This window comes from Lemur catta, chromosome 18 (genome assembly GCF_020740605.2).
Source record: "Lemur catta isolate mLemCat1 chromosome 18, mLemCat1.pri, whole genome shotgun sequence".
In the NCBI taxonomy this organism is placed as follows: Eukaryota; Metazoa; Chordata; class Mammalia; order Primates; family Lemuridae; genus Lemur; species Lemur catta.
Window position 1 is genome coordinate 46,500,653 of NC_059145.1, and position 24,526 is coordinate 46,525,178.

The following is a 24,526-nucleotide window of genomic DNA, read 5'->3' on the forward strand; positions in this document are numbered from 1 at the left end:
AGAGATCAAACGGTCTGCTGTCTGCTAGTGGGCACCTATTCCCAGACGGGAAGATTCCTGATATTTTTACCTTCCAGCCCAAACTAAATTCTACATTTAGGTTCAGTACAGGTCAGGGTGAGTGAAGAATCTCATGACGAGGCTACAGTGAACTTTTGCAAAGGCTAATCTTGTGAACTGTGGAAGCCGCTTTGGAAAAAAAAAATTCCCTGACTCAATTATTGACTTGGAATTATGCAGGGAACAGGTTCTTCATTTCCACCAGGCCTCGCCCCAGCTTCCATCTGCTAAACCTCTTAGGACAACATTGGATTAAAAACTGTCTGAAAGGAAACCTTTTTTTTTTAAAATAGATTTGAACGATTTTATGTATTTATTTGAGACAGAGTCTCACTCTGTTGCCCGGGCTTGAGTGCCCTGGCATCAGCCTAGCTCACAGCAACCTCAAACTCCTGGGCTCAAGCAATCCTCCTGCCTCAGCCTCCCAAGTAGCTGGGACTACAGGCATGTGCCACCTTGCCTGGCTAATTTTTTCTATATATATTTTTAGCTATCCATATAATTTCTTTCTATTTTTAGTACAGACAGGGTCTCGCTCTTGCTCAGGCTGGTGAACTATTTCAAATCTATAATTTATATCTGAAGACGAAACAAACAGATTATAAACACCAGCTCCGGTAGAAAGAGCTTCTTGAGAGTTAAAGCATTGGAGAAACCTGGGTGCTGTACGGGCGCCATCAACGCAAAGGGTGGAAGTGAGTTTGGCGGGTGGACACATCAGTTATGCTTGCGGGTACAGGAGTGCACACCAAACACGTTTTGCACGGGGACACTTGGATCCATGCGTGCATAGGACACATGTTTACGGGCAGACGCACGTTTTGCACACAGACACACACATACTTGCACGGGACACACGCACAGGGCACGTGTTTTGCACAGGACGCACGTTTCCGTCCCGTGCACGCATGCTCCTCGGCCGGCGGGGCCAAGCGCCGCGACAGCGACAGCGGAGCGGGAGGCAGGGCACCCGGGCCTCGCGCCAGGCCGGCGACAGGAACTACAACTCCCGGCACCGCGCGCAGGTGGCCCCGCCCCGGTCCGGCCCAGGGCCGGGCGCCGGCAGTGGCGGGCTGCGGGGCCGGGCAGGGAGTCGCATGGAGCCCCCGGCGGCGGACGGCCGCTTCCTGGGCGACTTGGGTAGGTGCGGGCGCCGCGGAGCAGGCGGAGGGGCGAGGCCGCCAGTGCCGGCGCTGGGGACCGCAGAGGCGCGTCCGATGCCCCCGCCCCGGGTGCGTTGTCAGCGGGTCCGGGGGCCCCGAGCACCTCGCATGGGCCGGCGGATCGCGCACCTTGTCCCGGGCCAGCGCGCTGCGGGGCTGCCATCCGTGGGACGCCCAGGCGGGGGCTTCGGAACCGCAAACGCACCCGCGCGCCCTGGGGGGACTCGGGCGCGGGCAGGGGCTTCCCCAGCCGAGGGACGGAGCCTGCGGGCGCCCCCCGGGCGCATTCGCGGGCAGCCCGGCGCGAGCTACGGCGGTGGCGCAGTGACCTGAGCATCCCGCAGAGGCACCTGCTGTGACAGGGCGTCCGCTCGGAGTGGGGACGCCCTCGGACGCCGTGCTACACTGAAAAACGCGGGCTCGGTTCTGTATGCGATGCTCTGCACCGCTTGGTCAGCCCACGAACAGAAGGGATTCGAGGGCAGGACATTGGGGGAGCAATTTTTTTCGGTGAAGTAATAATGTGGCAAATGAAATGAATGGCGAAAGCACTTGGAACGTCTGGAATGAAAAAAAAAATCTAAGGTATATTTACACTGGTGCAAACAGTAGTGAAAATAAAAGGGAAAAGTCTTAAGGTAAATTTAGCTGAAGAGGAAGCTGCAAATCATTGCAAGGCAAAGGTTTTAATTGATTTTGCAAAACAACCACCTTCAGCCTGATCAAAGGCACTTATTATAATTAGCGTCTGTTTTTACTTGGCATTCCGCCCCAGGCAAGCGCTGGACTTTGGCCCTGACGCTGAGATTGGCTCAGTTGAATAAGCAATGAACAGCTAACCACTGAAGCCTACTTAAACGTGTATTTTAGTATGTTTGTTCATGTGGAGGGTTCACTGGCTTGGCATCACTTCTGATCCTGTCTTCTGCATAATTTATTAAGGAATGTATCTGTAGAAGAAAAGCTCATTCTAAACTAATGGATGTACAACTTCTGGGGTTCATGGATATTTCTGACATTGTCATTGGTTCATTTAATATATTTTTCTAAAAATATGATCTGCTGACATTTTTATTCCCAACCTTATGAATAAAGTGACTATGTTGGATCCTAAACAACAGTGCTATCCTGGCAGAGGCAGAGGCTGGCCGTAGGGGCTTTAACTCATTTTAACCTTCTGACCTCAAATTCTGTATGTGTGGTGTATTGCAGCAAAAACATTTAAGTTTTCCATTTTTAAATATAACATCGCACAGAGGTTAACAATTACAGAGTCTTACAACATGGCCTTTTCAGTAAGTACAAAGAATTTAGGAAGAGTCACACCCTAAAATGAATCCAGTATTGATAACTTAGCAAATATAAGACAGATCATTATAGAGCCAACGTAAGTGTCCATTTGCAAAGTTGAAAAAGTGATTGCCATATTCAGCATTTGTACACAAGAGCTTCTTACTTATGCTCTTCAGTTACCCTCAGCCAAGGGCCCTGAACACGGGGTGTGCAGAAGATAAGGTGGGGTGAGAAAAAGGAGAGACGGTTACTGGGGCTGGGATAGCTACTGGGTTGTGTGTCACTAGCTACAAGCCCAAGATACAGCCGCAAGTCCAGCATCATTTCTGATAACTTAGAGATGCAACTGAGGTCACATGGCTAGAAAGTAGCAAAGCTTAAACGCATGTGTTTTTTTTTTTTTCTGTTTTTTTTTTGGTCATTGTTTGTTGTGCCCTAAAAGGCTCATGCTCTTCCCATCAAATAGGTTAGGCTCTAAAGGATATGGAGGGCTTCCTGCAGGGCTGGAATGGCGGTTGATTGGGATGGGTGGGCAGAGCTGCATTTGCCGTTTCTGCCTTAACCACAGCACCTTCTTACCTGGAGGAAGGTGTTTGCCTCTGGGGTCCACGTCCGCAGTGGGCATCACAGGTTGATTTTCATCCCCAGTCCTTGTCCTGTGATTGACGGTTCCAGGAACAACCATGCAGGTTCCTTCTTCTGTTGAATCTGCTGAATTTGATTTTTTAAAAATACAATTGTATTAAAAGTTCTTTGGGAGATTCAGGTCATCAGTGCCCTGGCTGGGAGGTTAATACCCTCAAAATCGGTGCAAATTGTGTTTCTGTTTCTGCCTTAGAGAAAGCTGCATTCTAGAAATGTCCAGAAATTTCCTTTGCTGGAGGAACCTTTGGGCACTGTGTTATGCTAACAAAAGGGCCTGAAGGAAATTAAAAGTGAACCCAGGATGTTTCCAACACCTGTTGGGATTCCCAAGCAGTTGCCGGGGCCTGTGTGCCATCTGTCACAGTATAAATGTGTTTTTGCTTCTTTGGCATAACTGCCTTGGACGATGGGGGAAGCCTTGGGAATTTATTCAGCTGGGGACTGAGGAACAGTGGATCAGAGTAAGGTATTCCGGGCTAGACCCCAAAGGTCTTTCAGGAGGAAAAAAAAAAGGGTAGCTGCTCTGGGCCATAGCTGGCTGTAGGACACGGCGGGAGGCAGGGGCTAGAGCAACCCCCCGCACCGGGACTCCCAGTCCTGGCTGCTATTGGAATAACCTGAGTGAGGATCTTTCAAAATACCAATGCTGGGTCCCGTGCCCAGAGATTCTGGTCGAATTGTTCCGGGGTACAGCCTGGGTGCCGTACGTTTTAAAAGCACCCCAGGGGATTCTAACCTGCGCCCAGAGTTGAAAACCACTGAACGGTTTTTACCACTGAATGGTAAAGCTGCTTCTATCTGGACTAGGTCCCTGGACGTAGGGGGGAGGATGGTGCACACCCAAGCACCCAGGTACCAAAGAGAGGTGCGTTTCGGTACAGAATTGAATGCAGAATAAAACTAGGCTGAATGTGACAGCATGGTGAGAGGTTTAAGCTTCTTGATGGGTCAAAGTCGTTCTTTATCGAGATCGTCCATGTGCCAAGTGTAAGACGAAGAATACACAACATAGATCCGGGCTTTGTGGACCCTTTCTGTGCAGAGGTTACACTGCTGTCCCGAGGTGACACCCTAGCTCCCTTCATTGTTCTTGGATTTTCTCCCCACGTCTTGCTGGCCGGGTGTTTGCAGCTCGTATCTCGGGGTGAGTCGTTTCTGTGGACGGCTGACCATTCCCTGGATGATTCTGACTTTCAGGCGCAATCTCATTCCAGGTTCTAGCAGTGGATTCTCACGTAGCCCCCTCTAACTCATTTTTATAATAGATTTGGGGCATAAAAGGGCAAAGTAATGGATTTGGGTGTGAAAGGGCAGTACCAACCTAAATGAACAGGCAAGATAAAAATAATCTCTATTTTTTCCTTCCCATGGCTTGTGTTCACTAAATTTGCAACTCTGGGAAACCTGGTGAGGTTGCTTTGTGAGGCTGGGCTGTCAGCATCTTTTCTTCTCCTCCTGGGTGTGGCTGCTTTGTATGTCTGGCCGTGCGGGGTCGGGCTGCCTCCCTGTGACTCACCTTTGGAAGGTATTTTACATATTTTGGTTTTAGCAGATTTACTTTTCAACTTGTATTGCTGAAGTGGGAACGGAGACCAGCGCTAATGTCAACCAGGAGTTTAATCAGTGTGATTCGGTAGAATCAGCTAGAGAGGAGGGAGGAGGAAAATGTTTCTCATCTCATGTTTCTATTACTTTCCTAAGGCTCGGCGAGGTGGCTCACGCCTGTAATCCTAGCACTCTGGGAAGCCGAGGCGGGAGAATCGCTTGAGCTCAGGAGTTTGAGACCAGCCCGAGTAAGAGTAAGACCCCATCTCTACTAAAAATAGAAAAATTAGCTGGGCATGGTGGTGCACACCTATAGTCCCAGCTACTTGGGAGGCTGAGGCAGGAGGATCACTTGAGTCCAGGAGTTTAAGGCTGCAGTGAGCTATGATGATGCCCCTCCCCCCCAAAATAGATTTAAATCTCACCAAAATGCAGCCTGAGGTAGTATATTAAGGCAAACAAATTAGCAAGACCAGATTGCAAAGCAAATCCTGTTGAGATGCACAAATCACTGGCAGCTACTTATTTTCTATTATTGTAGTTGTGGTAAAAGATACATAACTTAAAATTTACCATCTTAACCATTTTAAGTGTACAGTTCAGTGGTATTAAAAGCATTCATAATACTGTGCAACCATCACCACCATCTACCTCTATAACTCTTTTCATCTTGTAAAACTGAAACTCCAGAGGCTTTAAATACTGACTTCCCACCCCCGTCCCCTGCCCCTGCCCCCCTCCACCCTTCTGCTTTCTGCCTCTGTGGGTTTGATTACCCTGGGGACCCACATGAGTGGAATCATACGGGGTTTGTCTTTCTGTGTGGCTTTTCTTAGCATAATGCTGTCAAGGATCATCCTTGTTGGGGCATGAGTCAGAATTTCCTTCCTCTTTACGGCCGAGTAATATTCCATGGAGCTGGGGAACTGGCAGGCACTGCTGCAGGCATTTAGGCATTGCTTCAGGCATTGCTTAACCCAGTGGAGAAGTCTGGAAACTTTGTTTCCAACTACCCTGATCAAAACAAGATAGAGGCAGGACAAGGTTCCAGCTGGTTAGAAGGAAGGTCGCTTAGGGGAGGAATCGGCCACCTCTTGACCTTGCAGCTTTGTCAGACCCTCATCACCATGAAGTTACCATGCTCCTACCATGCACCTGCCACCATGACACTTCCTATTTGACCTCAGTTAGTCCAAAGGAGGGCGTCAGCCTAATTGCAGGAAAGCACTGCCCCTTTCTAAGAAATAACACAAATATTCCTCCCCTTGTTTAGTCTATAATTAGGCTGTTGCTTAAATCGAGGAACCCAAGGAACCAGGGAGCCTTCTCTCCTCCCCAGGGAGAACTTGCCTCTCTTCTGTCTGTGCAGATTTTCTACGCTTTCTGAATACATCTTGCTTTCACTTTATACTGTCGGCTCGCCCCTGAATTCTTTCTTGCGCCAAGCCAAGGACCTGCTTGGACTTTAAGTGGCTCCCAGCACTGGAGTCACTTTCCCGTGTCAGTGGATAGAGCAGGTTTTGCTTTTCCTTGGAGAGCTGGGTTGCTCCCGACTGAGCTATTGTGAATAAGGCTGACTTGCAGCTATTTTAAATGTCAGAATTTATAGAACGGATGAGAGAATTTTGATTATCTTGCTCTCGCTTCCATGCTTAGTGCAGGCTCAGAAGATGGGGTTACTAGTAGGCAAAAGCTGAGAAAACACTTTCAAGTCTGTGCCCTAAGATCTGCCTGTCGGCCTCTCAGCACTTTGCTAAACCTGCAATTTTAAATGGCTTCTTCTACCTGCTGAGCTAACAGTTGCTCAAAAATCAGGACACAGCAAGTTTACCTGCTTTATCACGGTTGCGACTGAATTAGTGCATTTTTAAGCATAAGCACAGACAGATGCATCCCGCTCCAAGGGAAAGCAGAATTCTGCGTGGTTGGGTAGTTTTGAACCTCATTCAAGGTACCTGCAGTGAGCCCAACACCAAAGGGCCTTTTCACTGGGACTGTCACTCTACGAGACGGTTCTGGGGGACAGAATTACAGGGCAGCACTGATACTTGTGCCACCCTCCATCTGTGGAAAGCTGAGCTGTTCCAGAAATGGTGGTCTGCCAGGGGTTGATGAACTCTACCCACCTGGCAGTGATATCAAGGGTCACTGAGAACCCACTGGGAAGAAAACAAGGATACGTTTTTCAAGGATGCAAACCTGCAGTTACCTGTGCTTGTCTGTACAGTAAAAACGGCGACATGCGTTAGAGGATGCTCGGGAGTGGTCCAGCTTTGAGGATTTGACTTTGATGGGTGGGGAAGGCAAAGCTGAAATAATTAGTCCCTGCTTGGGCCAGAGTATATTGAACACGTTGATTAGGAACCAGAGCCAAGAACCCTGGTGATGCTGAATGGCCCCAGGTGGTGCCTGGTTTTGCACTGGGACAGGAAACGTGCCCCAGCGTGCCAGCTGCTCAGTGTGGGACGAGCCACACAAACACGCATGCCCCAGCCTGGGTGGCAGGAGCAAGGCTGGCTTGAGAGTCAGGGATTCCAGGTTGTGGGATCTTAGGCAAGTCTCTTCTCTAATTCATTTTTATAAAATGGGTTAAAAGAGGTTATAAAGGATTTCTTGTTAGTTTTTAAAATATAATTTTTTATGGATATATTATAGTTTTAAAAATCTAATGTACCGTAAGACTTATCATGAACAATTTCTGTCTTCTTCCAACCCCTCCTCGCCCTGCCTGACTCTCCCACCCAGCCTCGGCTCCTTCACCTGCTGCAGCCGTTCCTCCGTTTACCTGCGTGTGTCTAAGGAATGTGTGGATTGTGCAGCTTCTCAATTCCGCCTTCCCTGCAGACGTCCTGCCATGGGCGATGAAGCTCCTCCCCACCGGGTGCTCCTTTCCCCCCATACGTTTCCCTCCAGGGTCTTCCCGTGTGACCACACTTTCTGTCTAAATCAGTGTTCAGTGTCAGCGTTGTTATAACCGTGAATAGTGCAGCTGAGCCACTTGCTAGATGGATTCCCTCTCCCTGTGTGAGGTCTTGCTTTTCTTGGAGGTAGCGACTGTTTCCTTGCTGCTTACCTGTCGGTTTGGTGTCCCCATACGCCATCCCTGATTTACCCCCGCCCTGCCAGAGCGCCAGCGGGCCCCTCTGTCCGCTCAGGCACCCTGGGTGAGCGACTGGTCCCCCATTCTCTTGTTCAGTTTTTGGGGACATGCCCTCCGCAGCCTTGGGTCTTCTGCTCCTCAGGGAAATTTGCAGATTTGCTCTTTCAGCCCCTCTCGGGGGGCTCAGATTCACCTGCTCTGTGCTGACACCTGCCCACCCGCACCAGCCCTGCCTCCTTCATCCTGCGTTAGCTGCCTCGTGCCCGCCTGCTCGCCCGTCACCCATGTTTTCCTGAAATCACTGCACAGCCTGATTTTTCTTTATGCGAATTATGCTGCCCGCTCTTATTCCCAATTTAGTGGGCTCCTCAGGGAGGGTGGAGATGGGCGTGGATGGAGGGCTTCCTGGAGGAGCAGGCACTGCACTCTGGGGCCAAGGAGGACGTTCAGCCAGAGGGAGATGGGAGGGGGAACGGGAACATGAAGCCACCTGGCACTCTGTGAGCCACGCGGAGGTCCCTGGGGACGAGGCTGTGTGTGTGGTGGGGAGGGGGAAGCCCTTGCCTGCGATCTCACCCTGGAGAAAGAAGCCATCGGAGGGTTGGGGGCAGACCCCCCCCCCACTGACATGTGATTCATCATCACTGGGAGGGGGCGGCTGGAGACCAATTGTGTGGCAGGGGTTTAGGGCAGAACTCTAGTCCCAGAGGGAATTTCCAGAACAGCCTGGGGTCTCAGGTTTCCAAGGCGGCACTCCCCTAAGGGAGGTGGTGTGGGGGCTGGGAACAGCCTGGGGTCAGGCCTAGCCGGTCAGTTTTGTGAGGGGCAGCCAACACCGTTCTACTCTCTGCTTCTATGGGCTTGATGCTCTAGGGACCTCTCATAAGGGGACTCATATGGTACCTGTCCTTTTCTGTCGGGCTCATTTCACTGAGAATAGTGAAGTTTCGTCCACGTTGTAGCATGCGACAGGACCTCCTTCCTCTCTGAAGCCGAGTGATGTTCCGTTGCACGGATGGAGCTCATTCTGCTTATCCTTTCCCCAGCCGATGTGGACCTGGGTTATTTCCACGTTTTAGCTACTGTGAGTGATGCTGCTATGAACGCGGGCGTACAGATATCTCAGGACCCTGCATTCACTTCTTTAGGGTATACGCCCAGAGGTGGGACTGGTGGATCGTACGGTAACTCTATGCTTAGTTCTTTGAGGAAGTGCCGCCATACAGTTTCCATAGCAACTGCACCATTGTACATTCTCGCCAACGTGCACAAAGGTTTCCCTGTCTCCACATCCTCACCTACACTTATTTTGTTTTTCTGATGGTAGCCATCCCGGCAGGTGTGAGGTAGTGTCTAGCTGTGGTTTTGATTTGCATTTCTCTAATGGTGACTGATGCTGAACACCTTTTCATGTGCTTGTGGCTGTTTGTATGTCTTCTTTGGAGAAATGTCTATTCAAATCCTTTGCCATTTTAAGATTGGGTTATTTGTTTTTTTGTTGCTGAGTTGTCGGTATGCTTTAGTCTAGATATGAACCCCGTATCAGGTATGTGATTTGCAAATGTTTTCTCCCATCCTGTGGGTTTCCATTTCACTCTGTCCATTGTGCCCTTTGATGTATGTATATATTTTTAAATCACATCTGCTGCTTCTGGCCTTCGCCTTCAATGGCTACTGCTAAGATCACTGCAGCTGACGTTCATGCCCCAGAAAATACAGTTACCAGTAAGTTGCATCTCCTCTGTAGACTGGTCATATAAAGAAATAAAATTAGACCAGCCTGAGCAAGAGTGAGACCCTGTCTCTACAAAAAATAGAAAAATTAGCCTGTACTCCCAGCTACTTGGCAGGCTTAGGCAGGAGGACTCCTTGAGCCCAGGAGTTTGAGGTTGCTGTGAGCTAGGCTGACACTAACTGCACTGTACCCAGGGCGACAGAGCAAGACTCTGTCTCCAAAAAAAAAAAAGAAGAAAAAAAAAATTAAATTTTCTTTTAAAAATTGTATGTCCAGAGTTTATAATTTTTAGTAATTCCTTCCATTCACTTATTTGTTCATTCACCAAGGGACTAGAGCATCTTCGCGGAGCCACGCCTGTGCCAGGTGCGGGGAGTGCAGAGATGCATAAGCAGCACCCGGTGTGGACGCTGCAGCAGCCCCGCCGCCTCCGTGCCTCCATGCCGCATCTTGTTCACCTCCTGGCACTGGAAGACGCTAACCGCGTCCAGATGTGCTGTTGGCTGCAGCGTCCTGGATCGGCCCGGGGCCTTCCCGGGATGCTCTTGTCAGTTTTGGCTGCGAGACCCGGGCCTCACCCTGCTGTCCTCTTCTTAAAGCTGCAACCTCTCCTCCTTCCCTTGGGACTTTGCTGCCCCAGACTGACTTTAAGTGACATGGCCACTTCTCATCACCCCTCAGACGGCAGTGGGTTACTGTGCTTTACTACCTGGGGGAGGGCAAGTAGGCAGTTCCTCAAGCTCCTCTGCGGTTCTGCCCTCCTCAGTCAGTAAGGCTACGTCAGCATTAACCCAGCACTGTTGCCATTTACGGCGTGTCATGGAAGTGTCTAGAAGGCTCCACTGTCTGAGAGGGGTGCTGAGGAAACACGGGCATGGGGTCTACACTCGGGGAGTTTACAGTCTGTCTGCACCTGGCATAGACAATAAGGAAACGTGACTTACCAGCCAGGAAGCTCCACGCCCCTGCTGGTGGTTGGCTCTGGTCCGTCCCGTCTCCTGGCCTTGCTGTTCTTGCGGGTCCCGTCTTCAAGCAGGGAGCCAGACGGCTGCAGCGGGTCCAAGTCCACGTCAAGGCAGCGTCCAGAGGAAGAAGGGGGACGGTCACTTCCTGTGGCAGAGCGTTGAAGCCTGGAGCCCTCCCGGCCTCCCCTCCTCATTAGCTGGAGTTGGGGCAGGTGTTCTGTGGGAGGCGGGCACACGGTGCAGGGACCAGCTGAAGACCCGTCTGTGGTCTGTCTCCCTGCGCAGCAGAGAGCCAGCAAACAGGTGGGGGTCACATAGCACGGTGACACCCGTGTGGGGGCAGAGGGGACAGAGGTGGGCCAGGCAAGATAACCATCACCTTTGAGTCTCGACGGGCACAGTGGAAGTTATCTCAGACGGCCGGGCGAGGGGAGGAGCCCAGAGCTGCGCAGGGACGAGGGCTTTCCCCGGAGGGAGGACTGTCTGAAGCAGTGGTTCTCAAAGTGTGGTCCCCGGGCCAGCAGCACCAGCCTCACCTGGGACGTCTCTGGAAAGGCGGGTTCTCAGGCCGCACCTGCGGCCGCAGACTCAGAGGCTCTGGGTGCACCTGTGCGAGCCCTGCAGGAGACTGAGCCCGCTCAGCCTGACAGCCACAGGTGTGGGAGTCCCCGCTGCGTTTCATGCGCCTCGTTCTCTGAGGGGTGGCGGGAAGGGAGGCTGAGGACGGGTGAGCCGTCGTGTAAGACAGAGGGGAGGTTTCGGAGAATTTTACTCTGTTTTGGGATAGCAGTGGTGCCTTTATTCATCAACAAACATCTGTTGAACGTTTACAGTGTGGGAATGCAAAAATGAATCATTATACTTTGAGGAACACACAACGTACCGAGACTTAGGAGATGTAGCTAAAGCAGCGTTTACAGGAAACTTAGAGCTGTAAGCATTTTTATTATGGAAAGAGAAAGATCCCAAATCCACCACCTGACCTTCCCTCTTAAGACACTAGGAAAAGGGGCACAAACGAAACCTAAAGAAAACAGAGGGAAAGACATAAATAATAAAGATTAGTGCCCAAAATAATGAAATAGAGAATAGAAAAACGGTATAGAAAATCAACAAAACCACAAGCTGGTTCTTTGAAAAAGATCAACACAATTGACCCACCTTTAGCCAAACTGAGCAAGAAAAGGAAGAGAGACGTCGCAGCTCACCAGAATCAGGGATGCCAGGGGACGTTACGCTGGACCTTACAGAGATAAAAAGGATTATCGGGGGACACTGGACAACGGTGTCGCGTTCTGCTCGGGTGGCTGTAACAGAACAGCCCGGACTGGGGGGCTTTTATCTCACGGTTCTGGAGGCTGGAAGTCTGAGATCCAGCTGTCAGCAGGGGTGATCTTTCCCGGGGGCCTCTCTCCTTGGCATGCAGACAGCTTGACTTCCTCCCACTGTGTCCTCACAAGGTCTTTTTCTGTGTGTGCAAAGCCCCAGTGTCTGTCTGTCCTAATCCCTCAGTTCTGTGGGGTCAGGGCCCACCCTCTCAGCCTCATTGTCCCTTAATGACCACATTGAGGGCCCTGTCTCCAAATACACCTTCTGCAGCATTGGGGTTACGGGCTTCAAACTATGAATTTTGGGGAGACACAATTCACGCCCTAACAAATTGTGTGCTAACAAATGAGGTTATGTAGATGGAATGGACACATTCCTGAAAGACAGAAACTACCAAAACTGACTAAAAAAAATCTGACGTAGGAAATCTGAATAGACCTGTGACAAAGAGATTGAATTTGTAATTTTAAAATTTCCTATAAAGAAACCCCAGGCCCAGATGTCTCTACGGATGAGTTCGACCAAACATGCAAGGAAGATTTAACACCAGTTCTTTACAAACTCTTCCAAAAAACACAGGTGAGGAGGGAATACGTCCCGACTCATTCTACGGGGTCAAGAGTACCTTGATACCAAAACCAGACAAATACGTCACAAGAAAATGACGCTTATGAACATAGACGTCAGAAATCCTCAACAAAACACCAGCAGCCTGAACCCAGCAACATATAAAAAGGGTTAAACACCGTGACCAAGTGGGGTTTATCCCAGGATGGCGAGATTGGCCTCACATCTGAGAACCAGGGAACGTAATCCTTGCGGGAAGAATGATGGAAAAAAGTCCACACAGTCATGACAACAAACACAGGAAAAGCAGCTAACAAGATCCAACAACCATGATAAAAACGCTCAACAAACCGGGACGAGAAGGGAACTTCCTCAGCTGATGAAAAGCAACTGTGACAAACCCTCAGCTGACATCATCCTTAAAGGCGACAGCCCGAAAGCTGTCTCCCTACGAACGGTGTCTATTTGGGATTGTTCTGGAAGTCCTAGCCGGAGCAATTTGACAAGGAAAAGAAACAAAATGTACCGAGATTGGAAAGGAAGAAGTAAAACTATCTCGACTTGCAGATGACATGGTCTTGTACGTAGACAGTCCGGAGGAAGCCACTAAAACTGAGTAATTAAAACGTGGTCCCTCCTTTCAAGGCACTCCCAGGCGAGGAGGGGACACGGTAAATGTGGAATAAGAGTGTGCGTGTGTGAGGATTGTGGGAAGTGTTTCTGGAGGAGGTGCTTCACCTGGGCCAGGTGGAGGATGCAGTTTGAACAGGAGCAGAGAGGACAGTGGCGGGGGCGAGGGTGGGGCCACAGTGGGAGGGGGTCGTGGAGGTGGGCAGGGTCCACGTGACGGAGACCCTCGTGGCCTGCCAAGGGGTCTGGACTCCAGCTTTCAGGCAGTGGGGGTGGCTCAGGGATCTTAGTAGGCGTGTTGGGACAATGCCATGATCACATACGGTGGCCTCAAGGGGCCCTGAGTCTTACATGTGCGCGTTTGTCCTGCATGGAAGTGGCAGGGTCTGAGCGCAAGGTCCCCTTCCTTTCCAGGTTTCTGGGTGGAGCGGACGCCCGTGCACGAGGCCGCGCAGCGGGGCGAGAGCCTGCAGCTGCAGCAGCTGATCGAGAGCGGGGCCTGCGTGAACCAGGTCACCGTGGACTCCATCACGCCCCTGCACGCGGCCAGTCTGCAGGGCCAGGCGCGGTGCGTGCAGCTGCTGCTGGCGGCCGGGGCCCAGGTGAGTGGCTCTTCGGGGCAGTCCCCAGACTGGCTGCAGCCACGGGAGCGGAGGAGGCCGACTCAGGAGAGGTCCAGAGGGAGGAAGAGAAGCGGGGGGGCTCAGCCTTCTGTGACACGCAGGCACACGGACTGACAGGAGACCACCAAGGGGACTTTGGAGGAGAGGCAGCAGGGGACAGAACAGGGTGTGCCGGGAGCCGAGGGCGGAAAGGCCGAACTGTGTCCATCGCCCATGACAACGGGAAGCCGAGGGCCGGGAAGTGCTCTTGGTCTCGGCTATTAGGAGTTCATGGTGGTTGCAGAGAAGGCAGTTTTAGCAGAATGGTGGTGGGTGCTCCGCCCTGCGGTGGGCAGGGGACCAGCCACCTCCCGGACACAGGACACTCCTCCTCCGGTGGACAACCAGGCCCGGGCTGCCGTGTGGGTCCAGAGAGCAGGTCCCAGCTCTGCGATGGCTGAGTGGGACGCTGGCAGACCAGCTGTCTGGGGGAAAAAAAAAACAGAGACAAGAAAGAAACACAAAACTCTGACTGGCTGCTTTCCCTGGTGTGAGTACACCCTGGCTGGTTTTAAGCCGCCAGCGGTTTCTGGTTTCTGGCCCACAGAATTCCCGGCCGTTTAGCCCCGAGCCCTGGTGAGCTGGAGCCAGCCCGGTGCAAACCAGCCAGCGACTTTATGGGGTGCGAGGCCCAGTCTGAGTTCCAGGGCTGGGGAAGAAACGGGGCCCAGACTGAGTGCCAGGGCTGGGGAAGAAACGGGGCCCAGACTGAGTGCCAGGGCTGGGGAAGAAACGGGGCCCAGTCTGAGTGTCAGGGCTGGGGCAGAAACGGAGACGGTGCACTGTTTGCTCTTCCCGGAGGCTTGGACTGGAACGCGTTTCAGCATGTACCCAAATAGAAGCAGAATCTGGACAAATTCTAGGTAGAATTTGCCAATCCGGGGAGTTGTCTTTTTCCTGGCCCGTGATGTGCGTGCTCGAGGAGGCCTGTGAAGCGGGCCCAGGCACTCCTTCCAGTCGAGGCTGGAGTTAAAACCCGTCTTCATACCCTGCCGCCCCCAGCTTGCAGCCAGAGCTCTCCTGTGCTCATAGGTGTCTGGGGGGCGTTGGGGGAGGCTGAGCTTATCCTGCCCGGAGAGAAAAGAGCCCCAAATGGGATGGCTTCTCTGCCTAGGAGGCCACAGAGACCCCCAGCCACGTGTCTGTCCCTGAACGTCCTTGCCTTGCTGGTGCCTTGATGCCTAACGGCAAACCGGTGCCTCCAACAAGTGCCTTTGCAGAGACGCGTCGGCACCGCGCTGAGAGAGTGAGTGGTGGCGTCTCTCTCTCTCTCCCTCTGACACTTGGTTCCCCCACGAGGTGGACGCCCGCAACATCGATGGCAGCACCCCCCTCTGCGACGCCTGCGCCTCGGGGAGCATCGAGTGCGTGAAGCTCTTGCTGTCCTACGGGGCCAAGGTCAACCCGCCCCTGTACACGGCGTCCCCGCTGCACGAGGCCTGCATGAGCGGTGAGTTGGTGGGTGGCTGCGCCCGCCCGGCTGGGCTCCAGAAGGTTCCTCTGTCCTGGGATGATGGGGTTCGTGGAGGGAGCCGGGCAGCTGGGATTGGAAGCCCACGGCCGGGGAGGGAGCGTTCCCAGTGTGTCTCTGGCTCCTGGTGGCCCCGGCTGTGGAGATTCCCTGTCGAGGGACGGTCTCGGTCCGGGGCTGGGCAGCTGGTTCTGGGTCGGGCTTGGCCTCGAGGCTGCGGCTCCCGGGCCTGTCCACGGTCGCGCTGGGCCCGGTCGGCCGCAGCGGCTCGCTGGCTCTTGGTGGGGGTTTGCCCTGCAGGGCCCTGATCCGAGACTTGGGGAGACCCCGACACGTCCCGAGGGCCGGGCCAGAGGGTTCGCGCTGCCCAGTGCTCTCGGGAGGGTGCCGGCCCCGTGGGCTCGGGCAGCAGGTGGGATTTGAATGGCCATCAAAGCACGGGCAGATCGTGGACAGTGGGACAACAAGGCTGCTCCAAGCACAGGGAAAGTTCTTCGTCCAGTCTCACGGGGTCCGGAGCTCCTCATGTATTTAGGACTGGAGTTTAGGGTGAGACCAGCTGGCGGAAACATTTTTAAATGACACCCCAGGGAGTGGATTTTATGACACTCTTCTGAGCAAAGGTTGCAAATCGTGGCTTGTATCCTGTTTGGGCAGGGTGCTGTTTATTTTGGGGTGCATTTCACTGGGCGTGGGGAGTGGGGTGTGCCCTTCCGTGGGGCCACTGCTCACCTCGGAATCCTGCAGGTAGGTCGTCTTCCGACACCTGCAGGCGTGGAGCTGGCTCCAGGGTGCTCTGGAAGGTTTCTGAGCAGATGTTGAATGACAGGAACAGAATTTGGGGAAGGCTAGTTTGGTGGCTTCTGCCATAGACAGAGAGACTGGGATGGTGCTGGGGGTCGGGGCCCCCTGGAAGTGGAGGGATGAGTTGGGGTTGTCGCCGGGATCCGGGCACAGAGCACTCAGAGTGGGCTGGTGGCGTGGGGTGGATTCGCTTAGGTTTGGGGAAGAATCCCTGGGATTTGGTGTGAGGGAGGTGTGTGGGGGGGGGCAGGTGTGAGCCGGGAGGGCCCCTGGAAGGCGGGGTGGGGGGGCCCGTGGTGGAGACACCAGGCGGGAGCCACCAGCGCGCGGCTGTGGGTGGGGCTGGATTTAAGGCCCGAGAGGAAGCTGGGTGGCTGCCAGCGGCGAATGGTGATCAGGTGAGCAGGTGATGACGAGGCTGGAGCCCGGACACAGCGCACCAGGAAGGAGGGCCGAGGGCCGCGGGCATCGGGCCACACCTGCATTAGAGGCCTGGACGAAGAGACAGGAGAGAGGCAGGGAGGCTGCTCCTGGTGTGAGAAAGTCCCCCATAAATACACACAGACGTTATGTACCCACGATCATTACAAAAATATTTGAAAAGAAAAAAGTCCGCGGGGAGTTCTTCCAGGAGACGGGCCTGGTGCCGGCACGGTGCCGGGGAGCGGCCGGCCCTTTGTGGTGGGTCCCAAGCCTGTGTCTGGCGGCAGGGGTCCAGCCAGGCCTCTCCTGCCACCGCCAGGCGGGCCGTGAAGCCCCCGGGAGGGGAGCCGTCGCCTGGCTTCCTGGTGAGCTGCCAGCTGCCCCAGGTGCTGGTTCCAGCCGCCACGTCTGTGGTGCCTGTGACCCCAGGGAGCGCACGCAGGGACGTTTCCACCCTTGTCCATTTGCTCTCAGGGAGCTCCGAATGCGTGAGGCTGCTGATCGACGTGGGGGCCAACCTGGAAGCGCACGACTGCCACTTCGGGACCCCCCTGCACGTCGCCTGCGCCCGTGAGCATCTGGACTGTGTCAAGGTGCTGCTCAACGCAGGTGTGTGGGCGTCACCTGGACCGGCCACGTGGCCACAGCAGATCCAGGCTCACACTCAGGACACTTCCCCTTCCCCACACCCTCCCCTGTATCCCCTCGACCCAGGCTGGGCCCACGTCCAAACCTAGGCCAATCCCTTTGTCCCGAACTCCGCCAAACTCTGATGGCCTCAAGCCTGGGTCATTTGAACCAGCGACTGTGGTCAGGGGACAGGGACCGAACCTGTCGGGGCCCACACCTGGGGCTGAGGTTAGGTCAGACCCCTCCCCCCCACACACACATTGCAAGGTGGCAGCAAGGTGGGGGAAGACAGAGGGGGGACCTGTAATGTCCCCTGTAGCCACACAGCAGGGCTCCCGGGTTCCTGGCAGGGCTCCGGGGGAGTTTCCAGAGCGGGACGGAGTTTGCTTGGGGCGTCCGGCTGGTGGGATTCCAGTGCTGGCTCTATGCCCGCGGCAGCCTCAGGCCGTCCGCTCCGGTCACCGTGCCGATCTCAGACGAGCTCCGCGACACCGCCTGTTAGGAAAGCGGATGGGTTGTGTTTTTTCTTACAAATTATTTTTCCATCTTGGGAAATCTCAGACATACAGAGAAGAGACATTGCAAACCCCTGCGTCCTCACCAGTGGATTTTTTTTTTTTTTAAAGTAGTGATTCTGAACGTTTGGGGTCGGGCTGCAGGCCCCTTGGGAAACCCGAGGAAAGCCAGGGACCGTGTCTTGGGAAAGTGTGCACACGGCACCCCTGCATGTGATTCCAGGCGGGGCCCAGGCCCTGCCCGAGAGGCTGAGCTGTGGAGTGGACACGTGTCCCCCATGGGCACGTGTTGTCCTCTCTGTTGTCTGTGTAGGCAGCATGGCGAGCTGAGGAACCAGGCTGCATTTGCAAAGGAGAAGGGCCGGGGAGGGGAAAGTGCAGCCATTAAGGTTTTAACCTGATGACTGACAATAAATAACTCGCTGGGAGCCTTCGGAGGTGGCTCACGGGGGACGGCTGTGCGCCCACCTTCCCAGCGCAGTCCCCAGCCCGGCCCTGTCCCGTCACGGTTGCGAAAGGCACACATTGAGGCTTCTGTGCTCACGTCCGGGACTGTGCTGGTTCTGGGCCTGCCAAGCTGTATTAAGGGTCCCGTCACTTCGCTGGCCCTGGGTTCTCCGAATCCGCCTTAATCCTGTTTTGCTTTGAAATCAGAATTTTGGTAATGAGCCGACCGTGACCCCTTTTCTCTGAAGCTCAAAGTTCAGAGTCTTTAAGGCCCTGGTGGCGCCGGTTGCTTCTCTGGCCCTCCCTGTCTCTGTCTGTGCTGTCCCGTGCTGTGCTGGCTGCAGGCTTAGGGGCACACCCTGAGCACTGCTATGAACCTGGGTCTCATGTTCTGTTGTATTAGGGGAGTGAAAATATTTTAAATCAGGAAGCGGAAAGCAGGATTTTTCAGATACTTTTTGAGCAGAGGGACTAGAAGATGTAATAGCCTCATACCCCTCATTTTCTTCTCTTTCAACCCTCTAAAATTATCCTTCAGTGGTGGCATACCGGTAGTCTGATTTTTAAAAATCCCACTTTTGATACCATTTGACGATGGTGATTTAAACCTGTCATTTGTGGGGTTACTTTTCCGATGTTGGGCTGTTTGCTTGGTTCTTTAAAATACTTTTCTCTTATAACCTCTTATCTACTAAGGAGCAGACTTCAAAGAAGATGGTATTTTCTTCTAAAAAAAAAAATCCCGAGGGCCCAGGAGATCCGATTGTTTAGAATTGGTGATAGCTGCTGCCCTAAGAATGATGTTTTAAATCTTCGTTTTTTTTAATGCCTTGAAAAATGCCATATTTAGCTACTAATTATTTGCATCTTTCTAAATACTTGAATATCTTTCTCATGATGAGAAAGACGAGGAGGGCACACTGAATTCACGGCTAAGAGGCTCAATGTCTTATCTGAACTTCGTTGTTTTGGGCACATGAGCTGCTCTCCCTTTGTTCTCTCCTTCTGTAAAAGAATATTTATATTCAAGGAATATTCTTTCATTCAACCAGTATCTTTGGGGCTATCTGTCCTGTGCCCATGCTAGGCAGAGGTGCAGTGGGTCTGCGTTCGAGGCCAGGCTTGGGTCACCCAGCCTGAGCTTCCAGAGACCGAAGCAGACTGCCTGGGGCACTAGTGCTGACCTTTAACTCCTGAGGAATTTTTTTGTTTTGTTTTCCTTCTTTTTGGTTCCATTTGCAGTTCTATTTCTTTATTATTGCTACCTGTCTTTAGCTCTCTTCTCATAAGGGAAAGGAAAGAGTAATTACTGCTTTCGGATTTTGAAAAACATTTTTGAGAAAGCTACTGCAGGGTCCGTCTTGATTTCATTTTCTGGGTGGGGGTCGCCTTTGCGCACCGTGCCCAGCGAGAAGCACACGCTGATCCATCTCCTGGCTCCCAGTTCTCTCCTTGGTGACATTTATTCTCCGCTCTGGACCTCCAGGGGCCAATGTGAATGCGGCGAAACTTCACGAGACGGCCCTTCATCACGCGGCCAAGGTGAAGAACGTCGACCTCATCGAGATGCTCGTGGAATTTGGAGGGAACATCTACGCCCGGGACAACCGCGGGAAGAAGCCGTCGGACTATACGTGGAGCAGCAGTGCCCCCGCCAAGTGCCTCGAGTACTACGAGAGTGAGTGGCTGCGGGGTGTCCGTGTCCCTGGGCCCCGGCCGTGGGCCCCCCGTCCTGCAGCTGGGCCCTCGTTCTGCTGGGTCTCCTCGAGCTTCCGCTGAGGGCTTCGTCTTCAGTCCTGAGCGCCTGTCCTTTGCCGCAGGACTTGCCCGTGGGGACTCTGCCGGGCTGTTTTGTGCTGATGCGGCAGTTCCTCCTGGGGTCCCTGTGGGCTGCAGCAGGAGCCGGCCGCCAGCACCGCCCCCAGACCTGTGCCTCCTTGGGCGGGACGTCTGACAAAGGAGCCTGCTAACCGCAGGGTATTTCTTTATAACCCTGTGGCTCAAAGAAAACAAACCAAACCCCCAAAACTCATGCAGTGAAATCCCAGTGGACACCACCCCAGTTCCATTTCCTGGTGTCACTTCCTCGGGTCCCCGATGTCCTTCCCAAGAAGGCATGCAGGTCACGTCCTATTTCCAGAGGGGAGGGAGGCTTTTCCAGCTCCGCCTGACTCCTCAGTAGGTTGCAGTGTGCTGTGTGCCTTCCCGACACTAACGTCGTGTACGTCCTCCCTCCCCTGTTGCAGAGACACCTCTGACCCTGTCGCAGCTCTGCAGGGTGAGCTTGCGGAAGGCCACGGGCGTCCGCGGGCTGGAGAAGATCGCCAAGCTGAACATCCCACCCCGGCTCATCGAGTACCTCTCCTACAACTGAGCGCAGGCGCCGAGGCCGGTGCGCCGTGGCCGGCGGGCTGGAGGGGGTCCTGCCTGTTTGTCTGAAGGGTGTGATCGCCGTAGGTAGAAAGACGCTCCGTTGAGTCCCTGTCGGCGGTCCTCTTCTCCCCGAATCCTGGAGAATATTCCCAAGGCGCTGGGAAGGCCTGCGTCTCAGGGCACAGTGTGGATGTGACCCTGCAGTCGTTCTCTGGAACCGCTGCTCTCCCTCCGGCATGAGCCCAGCTGTCCTGTTTTCCGCTTTTCACAGACCGTCCTCAAAGGTACTCTCAGGACAGGTGGCTCGGGGAGCACGGAGGAAGCTGACCGGGCTGGGGACTGAGGGCAGCCTGCACAGGCGCACCCCGTCCCGGGCGCCCCCCACCCCAGGCACTGGCTGCCCTCCGTGCTCACGGGACGTGGGTTGTGCCCCAGAGACCCTGAGCATGTGGCCTGGACAGCTGCTCTGCTGACATCCTGCCGCCTGGACACTTTTTCTGGAGCAGTGGTTGGCACGTTCCAGGGCGCCCTGTGCCCAGGCGTGTCTGTCTCTCAGGGGCTTCGTACGGGTCTCGTGGGGGAAGGCTCCGGCTTTGCATCCCCCACAGCTAGACGGTGTTTCTTAGAAGTTTGTCGTCAGTGTTAGGCCTCAAACTCTTTTAAAACGTTGATGTAGGAAAAAAAAAAACTTTGCAGAGGACACATGAGCCGTCCCGCTGAGGTTTTGTCAAGGAGCCATTCGAACAAGCGGCAGCGCCGAGGTGTATCCGGCACATTCTCGCAGGCCGGCGTTTCCAGCAGAAAGGGCCGCTCCCAGACTCTTCGGGGTTGGTTTTCATCGGTGCCTGCAGTCGCCAAGTGAATTCTTCACCCGCCCTAAGTTCTGCTCACTCTCTGAAGCTCTCGCATTAGCCGGAGAGGCTGCCAGTGCCCACCGGGCCCCGGGCCCCGCTTGCTTATTCATTTTACAGATGCTCGTGGAACAGCTCTCGGGCGCCAGGCGTCCTTCCAGCTCTTTGAGCTGCAAGGACTCCTCAGCCAAGGCAGGGAAAGAAAATGTTTCACAGTCCTGTCCTGTAATAATAGAAACAAGCAATTCTGCATTGGAAGCCACAGGTGGAACATTAAGGGGCATACATATTCAGACTGCATTGGCCTTTCTAAGCGTCTGTATTTTCATTTAAAAAAAAAAAAAGCACCCCCAACAGGGAGTTACACTGGAGGAATGTCGCAGCATGAGTTCGGGTATGTCTGTTCTCTGGGGAATGGAGAAGGCATCCCTTGCAGGGCAGGCCTGTCCCCCCTGGAGACAGCGCCCAGACGTGGGATCATGGTGGTCTCCAGACCAGGCCTCCCACCTTCCTGCCTCCGCCCCGTGTCCTGGGGCCGCCCTCCGGATATGGACTTTCTCTGGGGAGACAGACACCACCCCAGGGACCGGGTGACGAGGTTGTAGGTCCTCCTTCCCCTGTAAGCAGGGCTGCGCCTGCCCCCAGAGCGTGGGGAGCACAGGAGCCCCAGCTGGCCAAGGCTGCCGGCCGCGCTGCACAGCCAGAGGGCTCTCTCCACATGGTTAGGTGCTGGGGGTTTGGGGACACATGGCTGGTGAAGAATGTCACACTAGCTGCCACGGGTCTTCCTTCTCCGGGGTCCTAGTTCCAGCCGTTGCCACGGTCAGGCTTCTGTGACACAGAGGAGGAGAGCCAGTCCCACTCGCGTACAGGGTTGGGTGTGATGTCCGGATAAGTCCATGTTTCTGCATGGAACAGTAATTTTAAAAAGCACTGGGTTCTGCGCCTTTCACTTGGTGACAGAGTCGGGCCTCCAGCAGTGACATCCAGTAACGTCTCACAGTGCAGCACTGGGTGCAGCGTCGGGTCCCCATGGTCATTGCTCAATAAAAGCGGTCGATGAAGTTCATTCTTGTGTTCCCGTGGCCTCTTCTTGTCGGGGGAGGAGACACCGGGGCAGCTCACCCGCGTGGGTGAAGAGGGGCTGCTCTCGCTGTCCCATGTTCCGGAAGGTTGTCTGACAGCAGTGTGCCTGCCAGGGACCCGCACCTTCCCACCTCCGCTCCCATCTCCTGGGGCCGCCCCGCTGGTGTGGACTTTCTCTGGGGAGACGGTCACCAAGCGGGGGAGCAGGTGACGAGGTTGTAGGTCCTGCTCCGCCCGTTTGTCTGCTCCTCTGGGTCTAGATTGTCCCAGCTGCAAAATCGGGGTGATGGGTCAGAATTGCACCATCACTAAGATCTTAACGTCCCACCGCCGGCTGGTCCCTTTATCCGCAGGGGAGGAAGTGGGACCCGTGGTCTCGCAGGCTTTTGCGAGGCTGAAATGAGGTCACTGAAAGATCCCTTGAAGAGTGCAAGGTGCCCCTACGTGGTGTGACGGTTGCACGGGTCTGGTGGCCTTTGCAGCTCTCGAAGCCACATGACTTCTTTCTCTTCGGACCCGGGGTCACACCCCCGTTTCACATCTCGGGGGTCCCGTAGGCAGAAGACCTCCCGGTTTGCATTTTGAAACTCATGGGCAGTTGGCAGACGGGGAGCAGACATTTGCAGCAAACCGTTGCTAATCAAAATACATAAAGATCCTTTTATAAACCATTAAGAAAATGATTAATGACCCAATAGAAAAAACTCAGGCAGAGAATAGGAACAGGGACTTTCCAAAGGAGGAATCTGCGAATGTCCGGTTGCAGGAGGGGATGCTCAGTCGTGATTAGGGAATGCAGGTTAGCGAATATTTAACTCAGCAGGTTAGCGAATATTTAACTCAGCAACGTGGTACGTTCTACACCATCACCTTGACAACCATCGAGAGGTCGGATAGTTTCATAACGGCGGACCATCTGGGCAAAAGGGAAGGGGTGGGCAGCTAACAGAATCAGCTGACACGTCTGTTCTGGAGAGCTGTTGGTGATTTCTACTGCAGTAAAGAGTGTGCATCCCATGTGCCCAGTCCTTCTCCTGTTATATAAACATACCCCAAAGAACTGCTCGGACATGAGGATGCGTCTGAGGATCTTCGGTGCAGCAATATTTGTAGCAGTGAAGCTAAGTCCCCATCCACAGGGGACAAGTTGTAGAAAGTATTGTACCGTGCCTGCACCCTGTAAAAGTTAAGATGAATTAGAGTTACATGTTTTGACACAAAGAGATCTAAAAAATAAAGTGGCAGATGAAAAAAGTTGCTAAACCTTATCCATGTGCGGTATGAATTCATGTGTTTAAATTAAAAAAAAAAACCAGCCTAAGTATCTGAGGATACCTATGTTTGGAGGAGAGACATGAAGTCATGGAAGCCACACGCCGGCATCACGGAGGGTGCGTGTGACTCGGGGATGGGAACACAGGAAACTTTGTAACATTTCGTTTCTCAAGGGATATGAAGCAACATGCCAGAATGCTGCTATTCACGTAGGGTGGCAGATAGCTACACGGGCATTATTCTCCACGCGTTTTGAAATTTAACTTTTTCATAATAGAAATTGAATGCACAGAGTGAGAAAGGGCAAAAATATTCTTAAAAAAAAAAGGAAGAGAACTGTGTGACAATTATATACTGAATTCTGCTTAAAAATACCTTTCAGCTTCCTATTGGCCACAAGGCTGTGGTTTTGCTTGTAAGATCTCGTATTCCACAGTGGGTGTTGACACTTTGGGGGAATTGCTCCTCTGAGGCCAGCTCGATGTTCAAAGCCCGCGGTTGTGGCGTTTGGCTGGAGCCCACCCCCGACCCCTGCTGGAAGGTGCCGGATGAAAGGCATTTCACCGCTCAGCTTCGCCTGCCCTGGGGGGCTCACTCCCTGCCATGGGCCTTGGAGATGTGGCTCTGGAGCAAGTCCTCAGCCTCAAGCCCTCTGCTTTGGGGAGGTCAAAAACAGTCCTCATGACAGAGGGGCCGTTTAGCAGTGAGGGGACACAGGTGGACCTGCTGTCCCCAGCCTGTGCAGACACTGTCCGCCCGCAGTGCGGGGGAGGCCTGGGCAGGCGAGGGGCACCTGGGCAGGCGAGGGGCAGAGGAAGGGACCTGGGGGGCTCCCAGGGAGGGGGTGGAGTCTCCTGTTCGCAGAAACGCTACCTGTGGTGTTGCATCCATGCTTCCAGGTGAGTCTGCAGGGGGCTCTGAAGTCCTTTGGGGCCAAGGGAACATCTGTTCCCTCCG

The 24,526-nt window shown here is 53.7% G+C and overlaps 1 protein-coding gene across 1 annotated transcript; it reads left to right on the plus strand.

Moving 5' to 3' along the window:
* The first annotated feature begins 1,104 nt into the window (after positions 1-1,104).
* On the plus strand, positions 1,105-22,277 carry ASB13 (ankyrin repeat and SOCS box containing 13). The gene is made up of 6 exons (XM_045529699.1): positions 1,105-1,200; positions 13,447-13,634; positions 14,994-15,144; positions 16,867-17,001; positions 19,471-19,662; positions 20,231-22,277. The coding sequence occupies exons 1-6, from the start codon at positions 1,158-1,160 to the stop codon at positions 20,356-20,358; spliced, it is 837 nt and encodes a 278-aa protein (XP_045385655.1). The 5' UTR covers positions 1,105-1,157; the 3' UTR covers positions 20,359-22,277.
* The last annotated feature ends 2,249 nt before the right edge of the window (positions 22,278-24,526 follow it).